At 44.4% G+C, this 20,116-nt stretch overlaps 1 protein-coding gene across 13 annotated transcripts in view; it reads left to right on the top strand.

Annotated features, from left to right (window-relative positions):
• ripor3 (RIPOR family member 3) overlaps positions 1–20,116 on the top strand; it is a 318,751-nt gene that overhangs the window by 272,426 nt on the left and 26,209 nt on the right. For all 13 annotated transcript variants that reach the window (XM_041203685.1, XM_041203684.1, XM_041203690.1 and 10 more), the window contains 3 exons: positions 12,984–13,146; positions 14,785–14,920; positions 19,453–19,614. In XM_041203685.1, coding sequence (XP_041059619.1) covers positions 12,984–13,146; positions 14,785–14,920; positions 19,453–19,614 — 461 coding nt within the window. The remainder of the gene's footprint in view (positions 1–12,983; positions 13,147–14,784; positions 14,921–19,452; positions 19,615–20,116) is intronic.

Here is a 20,116-nt window from a genome sequence, read left to right as displayed (position 1 = left end):
AAAAGTCTCCTGAGCAGACTTCAGAAACTTTTCACCTTCTCAGCCCTTTTTTACTAGCCCAGTCTATATTAGGATAACTAAAGTGCCCCCTCTCACCCCCGAGGTAGTGAATTCTACAGGTTTATGACCACTTGGAGAAAAGTAATTCCTCCTCGTCTCTGAGTTAAATCTACCACCCCTTAGCCTAAAACTATGGCCTCTCATTCTAGAATGCTGCACAAGGGGAAACATCTGCTCCACGTCTACTTTGTCTATCCCCTTTAGCATCTTATATACCTCAAAAAGATCTCCTTTCATCCTTCTAAACTCCAGCGAGTATAGGCCTAAACTGCTCAATCTCTCCTCATAAGACAATCTCGCATCTCTGGAACCTATCTAGTGAACCTCCTCTGAACCGCCTCCAATGCAATTACATCCTTCCTCAAATAAGGGACCAAAACTGTGCACAGTGCTCCAGTTGCAACAACACTTCCCTATTTTTATACTCTATTCCTTTAGCAATAAATGCCAAAATTCCATTTGCCTTCCTTATTACCTGCTGTACCTGCATATTAGCTTTCAGCGATTCATGCACGAGGACACTCAGATCCCTCTGCATTGAAGCATTCTGAAGTTTCTCTCCATTTAAATAATAAGTCACCTTTTTATTCTTCCAGCCAAAATGGATAACCTCGCACTTATCCACGTTAAGCTCCATCTGCCAAATTTTGGCCCATTCACCTAACCTGTCCATATCCATTTGTAATTTTCTTATTTCTTCATCACATTACTTTCCCACCTATTTTGGTGTCATCTGAAAACTTAGTTATAGTATCTTCTATCCCTGAATCCAAGTCATTAATATAGGTTGTAAATAGATGGGGCCCAAGGACCGAACCCTGTTGCACCCCACTAGTTACAGCTTGCCATCCAGAAAAAGACCCATTTATCCCGACTCTCTGCTTTCTGTTGGTTAGCCAATCCTCTATCCAACCTAATATATTACCCCTAACTCCATGTGATCTTATCTTGTGTATTAATCTTTTGTGCGGCACCTTATCAAAGGCCTTCAGGAAGTCCAGATATACTACATCTACAGGATCTCCATTATCCACTTTGCTTGTCACATCTTCAAAGATAGCAAATTAGTCAAACATGATTTACTCTTCATAAAACCATGCTGACTCTGATGGATTGCATTTTGACTTTCCAAATGCCCCAATACTACTTCCTTAATAATGGTTTCCAACAATTTCCCACCGACAGACGTTAAACCAACTGGAACAAAAACAAAAACAGAATTACCTGGAAAAACTCAGCAGGTCTGGCAGCATCGGTGGAGAAGAAAAGAGTTGACGTTTCGAGTCCTCATGACCCTTCGATAGAACTTGAGTTCGAGTCCAAGAAAGAGTTGAAATATAAGCTGGTTTAAGGTTTGTGTGTGGGGGGCGGAGAGAGAGAGAGAGAGAGAGAGAAGTGGAGGGGGGGTGTGGTTGTAGGGACAAACAAGCAGTGAAAGAAGCAGATCATCAAAAGATGTCAACAACAATAGAACAAAAGAACACATAGGTGTTAAAGTTAAAGTTGGTGATATTATCTAAACGAATGTGCTAATTAAGAATGGATGGAAGGGCACTCAAGGTATAGCTCTAGTGGGGGTGGGGAGAGCATAAAAGATTTTAAAATTTTTTTTTAAATAATGGAAATAGGTGGGAAAAAGAAAATTATATAATTTATTGGAGACAAAAAAAAAAGAAGGGGGAAACAGAAAGGGGGTGGGGATGGAGGAAGGAGCTGACAACCTAAAGTTGTTGAATTCAATATTCAGTCTGGTAGGCTGTAAAGTGCCTAGTCGGAAGATGAGGTGTTGTTCCTCCAGTTTGCGTTGGGCTTCACTGGAACAATGCAGCAAACCAAGGACAGACATGTGGGCAAGAGAGCAGGGTGGAGTGTTAAAATGGCAAGCGACAGGGAGGTTTGGGTCATTCTTGCGGACAGACCGCAGGTGTTCTGCAAGGCGGTCGCCCAGTTTACGTTTGGTCTCTCCAATGTAGAGGAGACCACATTGGGAGCAACGAATGCAGTAGACTAAGTTGGGGGAAATACAAGTGAAATGCTGCTTCACTTGAAAGGAGTGTTTGGGCACTTGGACGGTGAGGAGAGAGGAAGTGAAGGGGCAGGTGTTGCATCTTTTGCGTGGGCATGGGGTGGTGCCATAGGAGGGGGTTGAGGAGTAGGGGGTGATGGAGGAGTGGACCAGGGTGTCCCGGAGGGAGCGATCCCTACGGAATGCCGATAGGGGGGGTGAAGGGAAGATGTGTTTGGTGGTGGCATCATGCTGGAGTTGGCGGAAATGGCGGAGGATGATCCTTTGAATGCGGAGGCTGGTGGGGTGATAAGTGAGGACAAGGGGGACCCTATCATGTTTCTGTGAGGGAGGAGAAGGCCTGAGGGCGGATGCGCGGGAGATGGGCCGGACACGGTTGAGGGCCCTGTCAACGACCGTGGGTGGAAAACCTTGGTTAAGGAAGAAGGAGGACATGTCAGAGGAACTGTTTTTGAAGGTAGCATCATCGGAACAGATGCGACGGAGGCGAAGGAACTGAGAGAATGGGATGGAGTCCTTACAGGAAGCGGGGTGTGAGGAGCTGTAGTCGAGATAGCTGTGGGAGTCAGTGGGTTTGTAATGGATATTGGTGGACAGTCTATCACCAGAGATTGAGACAGAGAGGTCAAGGATGGGAAGGGAAGTGTCAGAGATGGACCACGTGAAAATGATGGAGGGGTGGAGATTGGAAGCAAAATTAATAAATTTTTCCAAGTCCCGACGAGAGCATGAAGCGGCACCGAAGTAATCATCGATGTAACGGAGAAAGAGTTGTGGAAGGGGGCCGGAGTAGGAATGGAACAAGGAATGGTCCACATACCCCACAAAGAGACAGGCATAGCTGGGGCCCATGCGGGTACCCATAGCCACACCTTTTATTTGGAGGAAGTGAGAGGAGTTGAAGGAGAAATTGTTCAGCGTGAGAACAAGTTCAGCCAGACGGAGGAGAGTAGTGGTGGATGGGGATTGTTCGGACCTCTGTTCAAGGAAGAAGCTAAAGGCCCTCAGCCCATCCTGGTGGGGGATGAAGGTGTAGAGGGATTGGACGTCCATGGTGAAGAGGAAGCGGTTGAGGCCAGGGAACTGGAAATTGTTGATGTGACGTAAGGTGTCAGAGGAATCACGGATGTAGGTGGGAAGGGACTGGACAAGGGGAGAGAGAAGGGAGTCAAGATAACGAGAAATGAGTTCTGTGGGGCAGGAGCAAGCTGAGACGATTGGTCTACCGGGGCAGTTCTGTTTGTGGATTTTGGGTAGGAGATAGAAGCGGGCCGTCCGAGATTGGGCGACTATCAGGTTGGAAGCTGTGGAAGGGAGATCCCCAGAGGATATGAGGTCAGTGACAGTCCTAGAAACAATGGCTTGATGTTCAGTGGTGGGGTCATGGTCCAGGGAGAGGTAGGAGGAAGTGTCTGCGAGTTGACGCTCAGCCTCCACGAGGTAGAGGTCAGTGCGCCAGACAACAACAGCACCACCCTTGTCAGCGGGTTTGATGACAATGTCAGGGTTGGACCTGAGAGAATGGAGTGCAGTAAGTTTAGAGAGAGACAGGTTAGAATGGGTGAGAGGAGCAGAGAAATTGAGACGACTAATGTCGCGCCGACAGTTCTCAATGAAAAGATCAAGAGAAGGTAAGAATCCAGAGGGAGGGGTCCAGGTGGAGGGAGAATATTGGAGATGGGTAAAACCGTCCAAGGACTCAAACACTCCTTTCAAGTGAAGCAGCATTTCACTTGCATTTCCCCCAACTTAGTCTACTGCATTCGTTGCTCCCAATGTGGTCTCCTCTACATTGGAGAGACCAAACGTAAACTGGGCGACCGCTTTGCAGAACACCTGCGGTCTGTCCGCAAGAATGACCCAAACCTCCCTGTCGCTTGCCATTTTAACACTCCACCCTGCTCTCTTGCCCACATGTCTGTCCTTGGCTTGCTGCATTGTTTCAGTGAAGCCCAACGCAAACTGGAGGAACAACACCTCATCTTCCGACTAGGCACTTTACAGCCTTCCGGACTGAATATTGAATTCAACAACTTTAGGTCATGAGCTCCCTCCCCCATCCCCACCCCCTTTCTGTTTCCCCCTTCCTTTTTTTTTTCTCCAATAAATTATATAGATTTTCCTTTTCCCACCTATTTCCATTATTTTTAAAAAAAAATTTAAAAAATCTTTTATGCTCTCCCCACCCCCACTAGAGCTATACCTTGAGTGCCCTTCCATCCATTCTTAATTAGCACATTCGTTTAGATAATATCACCAACTTTAACACCTATGTGTTCTTTTGTTCTATTGTTGTTGACATCTTTTTATGATCTGCTTCTATCACTGCTTGTTTGTCCCTACAACCACACCCCCGCTCCACTTCTCTCTCTCTCTCTCTCTCCGCCCCCCACACACACACCTTAAACCAGCTTATATTTCAACTCTTTCTTGGACTCGAACTCAAGTTCTGTCGATGGGTCATGAGGACTCGAAACGTCAACTCTTTTCTTCTCCGCCGATGCTGCCAGACCTGCTGAGTTTTTCCAGGTAATTCTGTTTTTGTTTTTGTTTTGGATTTCCAGCATCCGCAGTATTTTTGTTTTTATCTCTGTGCTTAATTGACAGCCACTGCTCTTCAAGAAATGTCTACCTCCTTGAAGAAGTTCTGTTCTTTTCTGCGACAAGATTTCCGTTCCTCTCTTTTGCCCGGCTCACCTTCCTTGCTTTCCATTTCCCTCCTGGTGTTTGACAAGGTGTTTACTAAAACCTGCTTTCACAGCCATATCTCCTTTCTCAGTGACTGTCTCCATCTCCGACTTACCCCACGTGGATTTCAACTGAAATTCCACCCCTCATGTTTCGAACCCACCCAGGATTACAGGTATCTCCGGGACATAAAACATTTCTCGGACTGCTGTTCCCGTCACATTCTGAAATCCACACTCAGTGCCATGCGCCGCCATATGAACACACTCGACCTCTCCCTCCAGCAGCACCGCCGTACCCTTTTTCAAAGCTGCGCATGCCCCCAGTTTCATTTTATCCTTCGGCTCATCCGACGCCTCAACAAGAAACTTTTTCTCTTTCTCTCAAGTGCTAAGGAACGCAAGCTCCAACAACTCATCGACACCAACACCCATCTAGGTGCCTCCACCCCTGCCTGTCCCTCCGTCCCCACCCCATCTTCCAATCCCAACCCCAGCCGTGTATTCACTATACCCCCTGACATTCCCCTCTCCGATGCTGAATGTTCAGTGCTCAGCAAAGGACTTAGTTTCATACCCTTGTGCCCACACCTCAATGAATTTCTGGCTCGGCATGATGCTGAACTCTTCTTTGCCGTCTTTGTCTCCGAGCTCACTTCTTTGGGCAGGAGTCCTCTCCCAGTTCAACGGATCCTTTTACCCATCTCCAATATTCTCCCTCCACCTCGACCCCTCCCTCTGGATTCTTACCTTCTCTTGATCTTTTCATTGAGAACGGTCGGCGCAACATTAGTCGTCTCAATTTCTCTGCTCCTCTCACCCATTCTAACCATCTCTCTCTGAACTTACTGCACTCCATTCTCTCAGGTCCAACCCTGACATTGTCATCAAACCCGCTGACAAGGGTGGTGCTGTTGTTGTCTGGCGCACTGACCTCTACCTCGCGGAGGCTGAGCGTCAACTCGCAGACACTTCCTCCTACCTCTCCCTGGACCATGACCCCACCACTGAACATCAAGCCGTTGTTTCCAGGACTGTCACTGACCTCATCTCCTCTGGGGATCTCCCTCCCACAGCTTCCAACCTGATAGTCGCCCAACCTCGGACGGCCCGCTTCTATCTCCTACCCAAAATCCACAAACAGAACTGCCCCGGTAGACCAATCGTCTCAGCTTGCTCCTGCCCCACAGAACTCATTTCTCATTATCTTGACTCCCTTCTCTCTCCCCTTGTCCAGTCCCTTCCCACCTACATCCGTGATTCCTCTGACACCTTACGTCACATCAACAATTTCCAGTTCCCTGGCCTCAACCGCTTCCTCTTCACCATGGAAGTCCAATCCCTCTACACCTCCATCCCCCACCAGGATGGTCTGAGAGCCCTTAGCTTCTTCCTCGAACAGAGGCCCGAACAATCCCCATCCACCACTACTCTCCACCGTCTGGCTGAACTTGTTCTCACGCTGAACAATTTCTCCTTCAACTCCTCTCACTTCCTCCAAATAAAAGGTGTGGCTATGGGTACCCGCATGGGCCCCAGCTATGCCTGTCTCTTTATGGGGTATGTGGAACATTCCTTGTTCCAGTCCTACTCCGGCCCCCTTCCACAACTCTTTCTCTGGTACATCGATGATTACGTTGGTGCCGCTTCATGCTCTCGTCGGGACTTGGAAAAATTTATTAATTTTGCTTCCAATCTCCACCCCTCCATCATTTTCACGTGGTCCATCTTTGACACTTCCCTTCCCTTCCTTGACCTCTCTGTCTCAATCTCTGGTGATAGACTGTCCACCAATATCCATTACAAACCCACCGACTCCCACAGCTATCTCGACTACAGCTCCTCACACCACGCTTCCTGTAAGGACTCCATCCCATTCTCTCAGTTCCTTCGCCTCCGTCGCATCTGTTCCGATGATGCTGCCTTCAAAAACAGTTTCTCTGACATGTCCTCCTTCTTCCTTAACCAAGGTTTTCCATCCACGGTCGTTGACAGGGCCCTCAACCGTGTCCGGCCCATCTCCCACGCATCCGCCCTCACGCCTTCTCCTCCCTCCCAGAAACATGATAGGGTCCCCCTTGTCCTCACTTATCACCCCACCAGCCTCCGCATTCAAAGGATCATCCTCCACCATTTCCGCCAACTCCAGCATAATGCCACCACCAAACCATCTTCCCTTCACCGCCCCCCCCATTGGCATTCTGTAGGGATCGCTCCCTCCGGGACACCCTGGTCCACTCCTCCATCACCCCCTACTCCTCAACCCCCTCCTATGGCACCACCCCATGCTCACGCAAAAGATGCAACAACTGCCCCTTCACTTCCTCTCTCCTCACCGTCCAAGGACCCAAACACTCCTTTCAAGTGAAGCAGCATTTCACTTGCATTTCCCCCAACTTAGTCTACTGCATTCGTTGCTCCCAATGTGGTCTCCTCTACATTGGAGAGACCAAACGTAAACTGGGCGACCGCTTTGCAGAACACCTGTGGTCTGTCCGCAAGAATGACCCAAACCTCCCTGTCGCTTGCCATTTTAACACTCCACCCTGCTCTCTTGCCCACATGTCTGTCCTTGGCTTGCTGCATTGTTCCAGTGAAGCCCAACGCAAACTGGAGGAACAACACCTCATCTTCCGACTAGGCACTTTACAGTCTTCCGGACTGAATATTGAATTCAACAACTTTAGGTCGTGAGCTCCCTCCCCCATCCCCACCCCCTTTCTGTTTCCCCCTTCCTTTTTTATTTCTCCAATAAATTATATAGATTTTCCTTTTCCCACCTATTTCCATTATTTTTAAATATCTTAAAATCTTTTATGCTCTCCCCACCCCCACTAGAGCTATACCTTGAGTGCCCTTCCATCCATTCTTAATTAGCACATTTGTTTAGATAATATCACCAACTTTAACTTTAACACCTATGTGTTCTTTTGTTCCATTGTTGTTGACATCTTTTGATGATCTGCTTCTATCACTGCTTATTTGTCCCTACAACCACACCCCCCCTCCACTTCTCTCTCTCTCTCTCTCTCTCTCCGCCCCCCAGACACACACCTTAAACCAGCTTATATTTCAACTCTTTCTTGGACTCGAACTCAAGTTCTGTCGAAGGGTCATGAGGACTCGAAACGTCAACTCTTTTCTTCTCCGCCGATGCTGCCAGATCTGCTGAGTTTTTCCAGGTAATTCTGTTTTTGTTTTTGTTTTGGATTTCCAGCATCCACAGTTTTTTTGTTAAACCAACTGGTCTATTTTCCTACTTTCTGCCTCCCCCCCTTTTTGAATAAGGGCGTTATATCAACATTTTTCCAATCCACTGGAACCTTTCCAGAATCCAGGGAATTTTGGAATATTATAGCCAATGCATCCACTATCTCCGCTGCCACTTACTTTAAGACCCTGGGATGTAGGCCATCAGGTCCTGGGGACTTGCCACCCTTCAATCCCAATAGTTTGCTCAGTACTTTTTCTCTAGTGATGATGATTGTTCTAAGTTCCTCCTTCTCTATACCCTCTGCACTACATGTTACTATTGGGGAGGTACTAGTGTTCTCCACCGTGAAAACTGAGGCAAAATATTGATTAAGTCTCTGCCATTTCTGCATTCCCCACTATTAACTCTCCAGTCTCATCCTCCAAGGGACCAACATTCACTATGGCTACTCTCTTTCCTTTTATATACTTGTAGGATCTTTTACTACCAATTTTTACATTTTGCTCTAGTTTTCTTTCATAATTTACCTTTGCTCTTTTTATTTTTTTTTAGTAACCCTTTGTTTATCTTTAAAAGTTTACCAATCTTCCAGCCTACCTCTGACCTTTACAATTTGGTATGCCTTAGTTTTTGCCTTTATGTTATCTTTAACTTACTTGCTTAGCCATGAATGCTTTTTTCCCCTCTTACCATCTTTCTTCCTCTTTGGGATATATTTTACTTGGGAGGAATTGAATATCTCCTTAAATATCTGCCACTGTTCATCAACTGTCATATCTTGTAGTCTTCCTGCCCAGTCCACTAGGGCGAAATCTGCCCTCATGCCTATGTAGTTACCTTTGTTTAACTCTTGAACACTAGTATGGAACTCAAGTTTCTCGCTCTCAAACTGAACTTGAAATTCTAGCACTCTTCCCTAGAGGATCCTTTACGATGAGATCATTACTTAATCCCATCTCATTACACTTCTGGTTGCTTCCACAACATATTGCTCCAAGAAACAATCTCTAATACACTCTATGAACTGTCCTTCAAGGTTACCCTTGCCAATTTGATTAGTCCAGTCTATATGCATATTGAAATCACCCATGATTATTGTCGTGCCTTTCTTACATGCTCCCAGTATTTCTTGATTTATACGGTGCCCGACTGCTGAACTACTGTTTGGGGACCTTTAGATTACTCCCACCAGGAACTTCATTCCCTTGCTATTTCTTATTTCTACCCAGACTGACTCTACGTCTTACTCTCCCCGGCCATGTATTCACCATACCCCCTGACCTTCCCCTCTCCGACGCTGAACGTTCAGTGCTCAGCAAAGGACTTAGTTTCATACCCTTGCACCCTCATCTCAATTAATTTTGGGTTCGGCACAATGCTGAACTCTTCTTCTGCCGCCTTCATCTCTGTGCTCACTTCTTTGGGCAGGAGTCCTCTCCCCATTCAACGGATCCTTTTACCCACCTCCAATATTCTCCGTCCACCTGGACCCCTCCCTCTGGATTCTTACCTTCTCTTGATCTTTTCATTGAGAACTGTAAGCGTGACATTATTCGTCTCAATTTCTCTGCTCCTCTCACCCATTCTAACCTGTCTCTCTCTGAACTTGCTGCACTCCGTTCTCTCAGGTCCAACCCTGACATTGTCATCAAACCCGCTGACAAGGGTGGTGCTGTTGTTGTCTGGCGCACTGACCTCTACCTCGCAGAGGCTGAGTGTCAACTCACAGACACTTTCTCCTACCTCTCCCTGGACCATGACCCCACTACTGAACATCAAGCCATTGTTTCCAGGACTGTTACTGACCTCATCTCCTCTGGAGATCTTCCTTCCACAGCTTCCAACCTGATAGTCTCCCAACATTGGATGGCCCACTTCTACCTCCTACCCAAAATCCACAAAGAGGACTATCCCGGCAGACCGATCGTGTCAGCCTGCTCCTGCCCCACGGAACTCATTTCTCGCTATCTTGACTCCATTCTCTCTCCCCTTGTCCAGTCCCTTCCCACCTACATCCGTGATTCCTCTGACACCCTATATCATATCAACAATTTCCAGTTCCCTGGCCACGACTGCTTCCTCTTCACATTGGATGTCCAATCCCTCTACATCTCCATCCCCCACCGAGATGGTCTGATGGCTCACTGCTTCTTCCTCAAACAGAGACCCAAACAAGCCCCATCCACCACTACTCTCCAAAGTCTGGCTGAACTTGTTCTCACAATGAACAATTTCTCCTTAAACTCCTCTCACTTCCTCCAAATAAAAGGTGTGGCTATGGGTACCCGCATGGGCCCCAGTTATGCCTATCTCTTTATGGGGTATGTGGAACATTCCTTGTTCCAATCCTACTCCGGCCCCCTCCCACAACTCTTTCTTCGGTACATCGATGATTACTTTGGTGCTGCTTCATGCTCTCGTCTGGACCTGGAAAATTTTTATTAATTTTGCTTCCAATTTCTACGCCTCCATCATTTTCACATGGTCCACCTCTGACACTTCCCTACCCTTGACCTCTCTGTCTCAATTTTTGGTGATAGACTGTCCACCAATATCCATTACAAGCCTACCGACTGTCACAGCTTCCTTGGCTACAGCTCCTCACACCCCACTTCCTGTAAGGACTCCATCCCATTCTCTCAGTTCCTTCGCCTCCGTCGCATCTGTTCTGATGATGCCACTTTCAAAAACAGTTCCTCTGACACGTCCTCCTTCTTTCTTAACCGAGGTTTTTCACCCACGGTGATTGACAGGGCCCTCAACTGTGTCCAGCCCATCTCCCGCGCATCTGCCCTCACACTTTCTTCTCCCTCCCAGAAACATGATAGGGTCCCCCTTGTCCTCACTTATCACCCCACCAGCCTCCGCATTCAAAGGATCGTCCTCCGCCATTTCTGCCAACTCCAGCATGATGACACCACCAAACACATCTTCCCTTCACCCCCCCAGCAGCATTCCGTAGGGATTGTTCCCTCCATGACACCCTGGTCCACTCCTCCATCAACCCCTACACCACAACCCCCTCCCAAGGCACCTTCCCATGCAATCGCAGAAGATGCAACACCTGTCCTTTTACTTCCCCTCTCCTCACCGTCCAAGGGCCCAAACACTCATTTCAAGTGAAGCAACATTTCACCTGTACTTCCCTCAACTTAGTCTCCTGCATTAGTTGCTCTCAATGTGGTTTCCTCTACATTGGAGAGACCAAATGCAGACTGGGTGACTGCTTTGCAGAACGCCTTTGTTCTGTCCACAAGCATTACCCAGACCTCCCTGTCGCTTGCCATTTCAACACTCCACCCTGCTCTCATGCCCGTCCTTGGCTTGCTGCATCGTTCCAGTGAAGGTCAACACAAACTGGAGGAACAGCACCTCATCTTCCGCCTCGGCACTTTACAGCCTTTCGGACTGAATATTGAGTTCAACAATTTTAGATCATGAACTCTCGCCTCCATCCCCACCCCTTTTCTGATTTTTCCCCCTCCTTTTTGTTTTTTTCCAATAATTTATATAGATTTTTCTTTTCCCACCTATTTCCATTATTTTTAAATATATTTCCATCCATTTTTTTATCTCTAACTTTTAGCCTTTTTCGATTCCTTTACCCCACCCCACCCCCACTAGGGCTATCTGTACCTTGCTTGTCCTGCTTTCTACCCTTAATTAGCACATTCCTTTATATCACCACCTTCTTTGTCCTTTTGTCTGTGACATCTTTTGGTTGTGTCCACCTATCACTGGCCCTCTATCCAGATCTCTTGTCCCAACCCGCACCCTCCCCCCCCACCCCCTACCCCCTTAAACCAGCTTATATTTCACCCCTTTTCTATTTTTTCTTAGTTCTGTTGAAGAGTCATGTGGACTCGAAACGTTAACTGTGCTCCTTTCCACAGATGCTGCCAGACCTGCTGAGTTTTTCCAGGTATTTTTGTTTTCAATTTCCAGCATCCGCAGTTTCTGGCTTTTATCTTGCTCTCCTGTGCCTATATCATTCCTCATTATAGCACTGATCTCTTTCTTTACTAACAAAGCTACACCACCTCCTTTTCCTTCCTGCCTATCATTCCGAAACACTGAGTACCCTTGGATACTGTTCTCCCTGTAACCAGGTCTCCGTAATCGCCACCAAATCATACCTATTTATCTCTATTTGCACTGTTAACTCATTAGTTTTATTCCAAATGCTACATGCATTCAGTTACAAAGCCTTTAAGTTTGCCCCATTGTAAATTTTCCCTACTCTTAGATGATTCTTTGGTGCAATATGGCGTTCACACATACTGTCCCTTCCTTTCACTTTTTGGTAACAATCAGCCTCGTCACTAACCTGCACTCTTACCCTCTCCTTATACTTTGATTTTTTTATATTTCCATGCAACTGAACCCACCCCCTACTATTTAGTTTAAAGTCCTATCTACAACCCTAGTTGTGCAATTCGCCAGGACACTGGTCCCAGCATGTTTCAAGTGGAGCCCGTCTGAATGGAAAAGCTCCCTCTTTCCCCAGTACTGGTACCAATGTCCCATGAATTTGAACCCTTTTCTCCCACACCAATCTTTGAGCTATGCATTTACCTCGTTAATCTTATTGACCCTGTTAATTAAATACAGTTGAGAAAGAAGAGAGAAGAAGGAAAGAGCAGGGAGATGGAATTAGAATAAATAATTGATGTGAAGCTAGCATGATGGGCTGAATGGCACTCCTTCTGTACTGAAATTTCTATGATTTGAAAGTTAGATCTAGGAAAACACTAAACTCAGTTAATAAATGTATAGCTTAGTATTTGGAAAAGCTTGCATGCTATATCATGACTCCCTGCAGTTAATGTTTGCACAAGTTTAAAGCATTCCAAAATTGCTACTTTTTAATGTTGACCAAAATTACGGATTTTCTTCATTTTAACTGCATTTTTAAATATTGACTTGAGTGGATGGTGTTATCTGGTGCTGTGCTTTGTTCCAAGTTATTTTTCTTACACACTTTACCGTTTGACAGGACTGGTACATACAGTAAAGGCAATATTTGTCAGCATGATTTACTGACTAAGAATGGAGATTTAGGAATTAAAGCAACAGGAACCCTTGCCCTGACATCAGAAGATGTGTCTCTTGATCAAGCCCTCTTAACTCACCTGCAACTGTGCAAGAGACTTCTACAGGTAGGCAGGGATAAAATTAACTGCAATTAATTGTTTCCTTTCTTTTAGCCCTTTGGCACAATGCAAAATAACTCATGTGCTAATGTATTCCCCAGAATTCTTCATTGCTTTCTCTGAAAAGAGATGGTTTTAGGAAGTTGACTATGCCCATATATCCATACTTCAGAGCAAATGTTGAATTTTTGTTATTACTCAATTTTTCTTCATATCTTGGCAAATCTATATAAGCGGTAGTTCTGTTTATGGACTGATCTGACATCATGTTTTATTTCATTTTCATTTACAAAACCTGTACATTCTGAACATATTAATCCTAATTCCTTTCGAAAGCATAAGAAAAATAAATGTTTTATATTTTCCATTTCAGACTAACTGAAGTTTCACAAGGATTTTCAAGTCTTAAAATATGAACATACAGAATGCTAATGAAATATCACAGATATAGGGGGCATGAGGGGGACCTTTTTGAACTTACCTTTTAAAAGGTCCTCTCATGCACACTAGTGTTCATGACACCCCTGAGGGACAATGGACCATGACCCTTTAAAAACCTATCCCGATTCAATGAAAATTGTTGGGGAGTAGGAAATATCCATCTCTGCAATGGAACCAGCCAGGTCCGGAGTGCCAGATGCATGCTTCTGACAGGAAGCAGCCCACATCTATTAATTGTGCTCCTGAAAATTAGACAGCCTGGGAATGGGGTGGGAATCCCAGAATCAGGACCCAAGGGGTCCCGAGTCACTGACTCGATGAAAATCCAGGTCTACTAGTTAAAAGAAAGAATTCTCTAGCGCCAAGAGTTAGGTCTGGACACCCTCTATGAAGAATTGGCAGTAGTGTATTATCTTTCCTCTGAAGTCTTTAGCATGCTTGTCTAGATAATCCTCTCCTAACGTTCAGCTTGGTGAGACTAATTTCACTTGGTTCCACTCCTACCTATCCAGAGGTAACCAGGCCAGCTCTAGAAATGCCTCTTTTTTTACTAGACCTCCATAGATCCAAGGTCCCTCTTTGCCTCATCTCTATGCTGTCGTTTGGTGACATCACCCCAAACATGTATGCAGATGATATCCAATTCCAGCTCTCCACCACTAGAACTGTGCTTTAAGACTGCCTACCACATTGCCAAACTTGGATGAGCTGTTATTTCTTCACACTAAATGTTTGAAATATTCAAGTCATCGTCTTCAGTACCCATCACAAACTCCATACCTTTACCACTAATACTGTTTCATCTCTGGCCACTGTCTCAGAATGTCAAAATCTGGTTCAACCTATGTAAATGTTGTTATCTCATTTATGGCACATATAGGGGCAGAGGAGTTCAAAGGAATATCGGGGTGTTTATAATCTTTTTGCCATGAGTGAAAGATTGAATCCTCTTTAATTAGGTTACAAAAACTTCTGAGATTGCTAGTATGCAAATCACTATATAATTTGAACTTTTGGTTTCTTATACTGCATAGCTCAACTCATGTTGCTTTAGAAGATTGAGAACTGTGTAATGTTAATTCTGTGCACAAAGGACAATGAATAAATATAATAAAATTCATAATGTTTAATGTATCTCATTTTTAAAACACAGGGGCTATGCTAACTTGCTTCTTGGGGCGCTCAATTTGATTTATATTTCAGAGATTTACATCAACTGGCTGTGCAGCTGTCCTTCAGAATTGCATATTAGAGGAGCTCTCTCAACAGATCCTGGTGTTGGAGAATCTAGCTCTCATTTGTCATGAGAAGTCAGGGAATATTAAATCAGTGGAAGAAGGTTTGTATGAAATGACCATAGTTATGGATAAGTGTGTCAAGATTTATCTATGAGCAGCATTCAAAAGTTTTGTTATGGGGAGGAAGATTTATATAACAAAAAAATATTTACTATAGGTTAGATTCAGGTTTTTTGAAATAAGGGGGATAATGTATTATAAGAAACAGGAAATATACCAGGGCTTCACAAGAATTACAGATATAGGAAATCTTATTTTCAATTTATAGAATTAAACCCCCTGGCTAATTTTGTAATGGCTTTTATGGTTTCAAAGCACAAGTTTTTCTAACATTAGATACGGTCTTAGTGTTTATTATGGATATTCAGATTTCCTTGTCCATGTCTATTTAATATGGTTTTCTAGAAATGTCCTTTATAAAATAAGTATATATTTTATGAGGTACATTGTAGTTGATTACTTTAAATTGCTTGAATGATTAGTTTCTTTTTATTGAAATACCAGATCTATTCCATTTGGCTAATTTTTCATGATTAACTTTGATCAATACAAATCGGTTCTTACAGGAGAATGCATATCCTGATTAGATGGAACAATATCTGGATGAATCATTTAAAAATATATATTACGCTTAAAAAATGTTGTATTTCCTTATTTTTCTACTGTTCAATCCTGTGGTTCCAGAGACTAAAACCTAAAAGCATATCAATAATTTGCCATTGTATAAACAAAATTGATTGCTGCAGACGTTACAACAATGATTGTACTTTTTTTTAAAAAAGTACTTAGGCTGTTCTATTTACAGCAGTTAAGGTTAAAGGCGCTGTATAAATGTAAGTCTTTAGCTCTGTGTGGGGGGAGCAGATTGGTTTCTTTGTTCAATAGCTCTTCAATGGCAATTTTTATTTGGCTGCTTGTGAGGATGGACAGCAGTCTGGGATGACTCTCAGATTGTTTCCTTCTCATTCCCTGTGCGGAAATCCTTGACATCTGGCTCTTTACAAAAGCATAACTGACATTAGGAACCCAGATCAGATTTTGTGGGTGCAACTTGTGCTAATGTATATCAGGGCTGCAATACTAACCATGTATAGCTTTAGAAATTAGAAGGAAAAAACCTAAAGGGTTGAAAATGTGATATGTTACAAGGAAATTTAGATAAATGTTAGAGGTTATATTCAAAACTTCAAATGATTAAAGTCTTTCTTACTGTAGCTACTATAGCCAAGTGGCACCAGAAAATCATGAAACTAGAATGAAAGAAGATCATATGCTTTGCACAACTGTGGAAGATTAAGCCCTATAATTCTGGAAAGGCACAAGAAATACTGAGCTAGATATCTTTTACTTATTAAGATTGAATTAATTGAGTTTGGCTTCGTAAATCTATATTGACGCTTGAATCTATATTTTTAAAAAGAACTTCAGCACTGATTTTCACTCCCTTTAAGTTGTGTTGTTTGATAGCTTGTCCATAATTGATCTTTATTTTCTTCCTTTTTTCTGCTGAAGCATTTCAAGTTTTGTTACAGTCCTTAGGTGCAGTTTACAGGATGATCACCTAACAAAGATATTCAGAGCATGTTCTAGCACATGATTTATGCATTATAGGAGTTCATCACTCATCCTATTCATCACTCATCAACATTCCTCTCTTGTTGCCTACTTATAAATACAGTCTGCATAAGCAATTTAGAATTATTGACTATTATTCTTTGAACAATCAGCAACATAACTTGAGCCACCGTAAAAGTAGTATGTGGTAGCTTTAATCTGGGAAACACTCCAGGATATATAGGGTCAATTACCACTTTACTCCATTAAGTTTATTAGTAAATGGAAATTCCTGTGACACGCAGAATCCAGTGGAAGATGTTAGGAGCATTGTGTTTTAGTTTAAAAAAAAGAAAGGATGTCTCATTACGAACCAACATCGACATTGAAATTGCTATCGCACTGAAAGATGAACAGCAGTATTTAAAACAAAAACAGAATTACCTGGAAAAACTCAGCAGGTCTGGCAGCATCGGCGGAGAAGAAAAGAGTTGACGTTTCGAGTCCTCATGACCCTTCGACAGAACTTGAGTTCGAGTCCAAGAAAGAGTTGAAATATAAGCTGGTTCAAGGTGTGTGGTGGGAGGTGGTGTGGGGGTGGGGGGGGGCGGGTGCAGATAGAGAGATAGAGAGAGAAGTGGAGGGGGTTGGTGTGGTTGTAGGGACAAACAAGCAGTGATAGAAGCAGATCATCAAAAGATGTCACAAACAACAGAACAAAAGAACACATAGGTGTTAAAGTTGGTGATATTATCTAAACAAATGTGCTAATTAAGAATGGATGGTAGGGCACTCAAGGTATAGCTCTAGTGGGGGTGGGGAGAGCATAAAAGATTTAAAAATATTTAAAAATAATGGAAATAGGTGGGAAAAGAAAAATCTATATAATTTATTGGAAAAAAACAAAAGGAAGGGGGAAACAGAAAGGGGGTGGGGATGGAGGAGGGAGCTCACGACCTAAAGTTGTTGAATTCAATATTCAGTCCGGAAGGCTGTAAAGTGCCTAGTCGGAAGATGAGGTGTTGTTCCTCCAGTTTGCGTTGGGCTTCACTGGAACAATGCAGCAAGCAAAGGACAGACATGTGGGCAAGAGAGCAGGGTGGAGTGTTAAAATGGCAAGCGACAGGGAGGTTTGGGTCATTCTTGCGGACAGACCGCAGGTGTCCTGTAAAGCGGTCGTCCAGTTTACGTTTGGTCTCTCCAATGTAGAGGAGACCACATTGGGAGCAACGAATGCAGTAGACTAAGTTGGGGGAAATGCAAGTGAAATGCTGCTTCACTTGAAAGGAGTGTTTGGGCCCTTGGACGGTGAGGAGAGAGGAAGTGAAGGGGCAGGTGTTGCATCTTTTGCGTGGGCATGGGGTGGTGCCATAGGAGGGGGTTGAGGAGTAGGGGGTGATGGAGGAGTGGACCAGGGTGTCCCGGAGGGAGCGATCCCTACGGAATGCCGATAGGGGGGGGTGAAGGGAAGATGTGTTTGGTGGTGGCATCATGCTGGAGTTGGCGGAAATGGTGGAGGATGATCCTTTGAATGCGGAGGCTGGTGGGGTGATAAGTGAGGACAAGGGGGACCCTATCATGTTTCTGGGAGGGAGGAGAAGGCGTGAGGGCGGATGCGCGGGAGATGGGCTGAACACGGTTGAGGGACCTGTCAACGTGGGTGGAAAACCTCGGTTAAGGAAGAAGGAGGACATGTCAGAGGAACTGTTTTTGAAGGTAGCATCATCAGAACAGATGCGACGGAGGCGAAGGAACTGAGAGAATGGGATGGAGTCCTTACAGGAAGCGGGGAGTCCGCCTTGTCCTCACTTATCACCCCACCAGCCTCCGCATTCAAAGGATCGTCCTCCGCCATTTCCGCCAACTCCAGCATGATGCCACCACCAAACACATCTTCCCTTCACCCCCCCATCGGCATTCCATAGGGATCGCTCCCTCCGGGACACCCTGGTCCACTCCTCCATCACCCCCTACTCCTCAACCCCCTCCTATGGCACCACCCCATGCCCACGCAAAAGATGCAACACCTGTCCCTTCACTTCCTCTCTCCTCACCGTCCAAGGGCCCAAACACTCCTTTCAAGTGAAGCAGCATTTCACTTGCATTTCCCCCAACTTAGTCTACTGCATTCGTTGCTCCCAATGTGGTCTCCTCTACATTGGAGAGACCAAACGTAAACTGGGCGACCGCTTTGCAGAACACCTGCGGTCTGTCCGCAAGAATGACCCAAATCTTCCTGTCGCTTGCCATTTTAACACTCCACCCTGCTCTCTTGCCCACATGTCTGTCCTTGGCTTGCTGCATTGTTCCAGTGAAGCCCAACGCAAAGTGGAGGAACAACACCTCATCTTCCGACTAGGCACTTTACAGCCTTCCGGACTGAATATTGAATTCAACAACTTTAGGTCTTGAGCTCCCGCCTCCATCCCCATCCCCTTTCTGTTTCCCCCTTCCTTTTGTTTTTTTCCAATAAATTATATAGATTTTTCTTTTCCCACCTATTTCCATTAATTTTAAATATTTTTAAATCTTTTATGCTCTCCCTACCCCCACCAGAGCTATACCTTGTGTGCCCTACCATCCATTCTTAATTAGCACATTCGTTTAGATAATATCACCAACTTTAACACCTATGTGTTCTTTTGTTCTGTTGTTTGTGACATCTTTTGATGATCTGCTTCTATCACTGCTTGTTTGTTCCTACAACCACACCAACCCCCTCCACTTCTCTCTCTCTCTCTATCTCCACCCCCTCCCACACACACATCTTAAACCAGCTTATATTTCAACTCTTTCTTGGACTCGAACTCAAGTTCTGTTGAAGGGTCATGAGGACTCGAAACGTCAACTCTTTTCTTCTCCGCCGATGCTGCCAGACCGGCTGAGCTTTTCCAGGTAATTCTGTTTTTGTTTTGGATTTCCAGCATTAGCATTTTTTTTGTTTGTATTTATAGCAGTATTTAAAGCTCCTCTCAGAAGTTATTCTAATGCTAAATTCATTTAAACATTTTGATTTCAGTCATTCCAAAATCAAAGGTGGGGAAATCAGTCCTGTCGTTCTGGGGCAAATGTACAGAGACAGACTGTCTTTTATATTTATCAGCTGAGAAGTTCCTGATGCAATTAAGAAATTGTTATACGCAGAAAGTGGCTGCAAGGTACCCAGGACAGACAGAACGAGGTAAGCTATGCTTGTTTCCATTTAACAGGTCGTTTGGAGTGGAATTTCTGATGTATCTATCATGTGACAATTACTACAATGTCAAAAAGTTTGAACATTGAGGTAATAGCTACTTTGAGTTTATTTTAGCATGCAATTGCATCAGGATAAATTTAAAAATATGTCAAAAACATTCTTTGTATTAATGCCACCATTCAAGAAATGTAAAACAAAAATAAAAACAGAATTACCTGGAAAAACTCAGCAGATCTGGCAGCATCGGCGGAGAAGAAAAGAGTTGACGTTTCGAGTCCTCATGACCCTTCGACAGAACTTGAGTTCGAGTCCAAGAAAGAGTTGAAATATAAGCTGGTTTAAGGTGTGTGTGTGGGGGGCGGAGAGAGAGAGAGAAAAGTGGAGTGGGGGTGCGGTTGTAGGGACAAACAAGCAGTGATAGAAGCAGATCATCAAAAGATGTCAACAACAATAGTACAAAAGAACACAAAGGTGTTAAAGTTAAAGT

Source organism: Carcharodon carcharias, chromosome 14 (assembly GCF_017639515.1).
Source record: "Carcharodon carcharias isolate sCarCar2 chromosome 14, sCarCar2.pri, whole genome shotgun sequence".
Taxonomy (NCBI): Eukaryota; Metazoa; Chordata; class Chondrichthyes; order Lamniformes; family Lamnidae; genus Carcharodon; species Carcharodon carcharias.
Note: the sequence above shows the minus strand (reverse complement) of the source record. Positions and strands in the feature narration are given on the sequence as shown.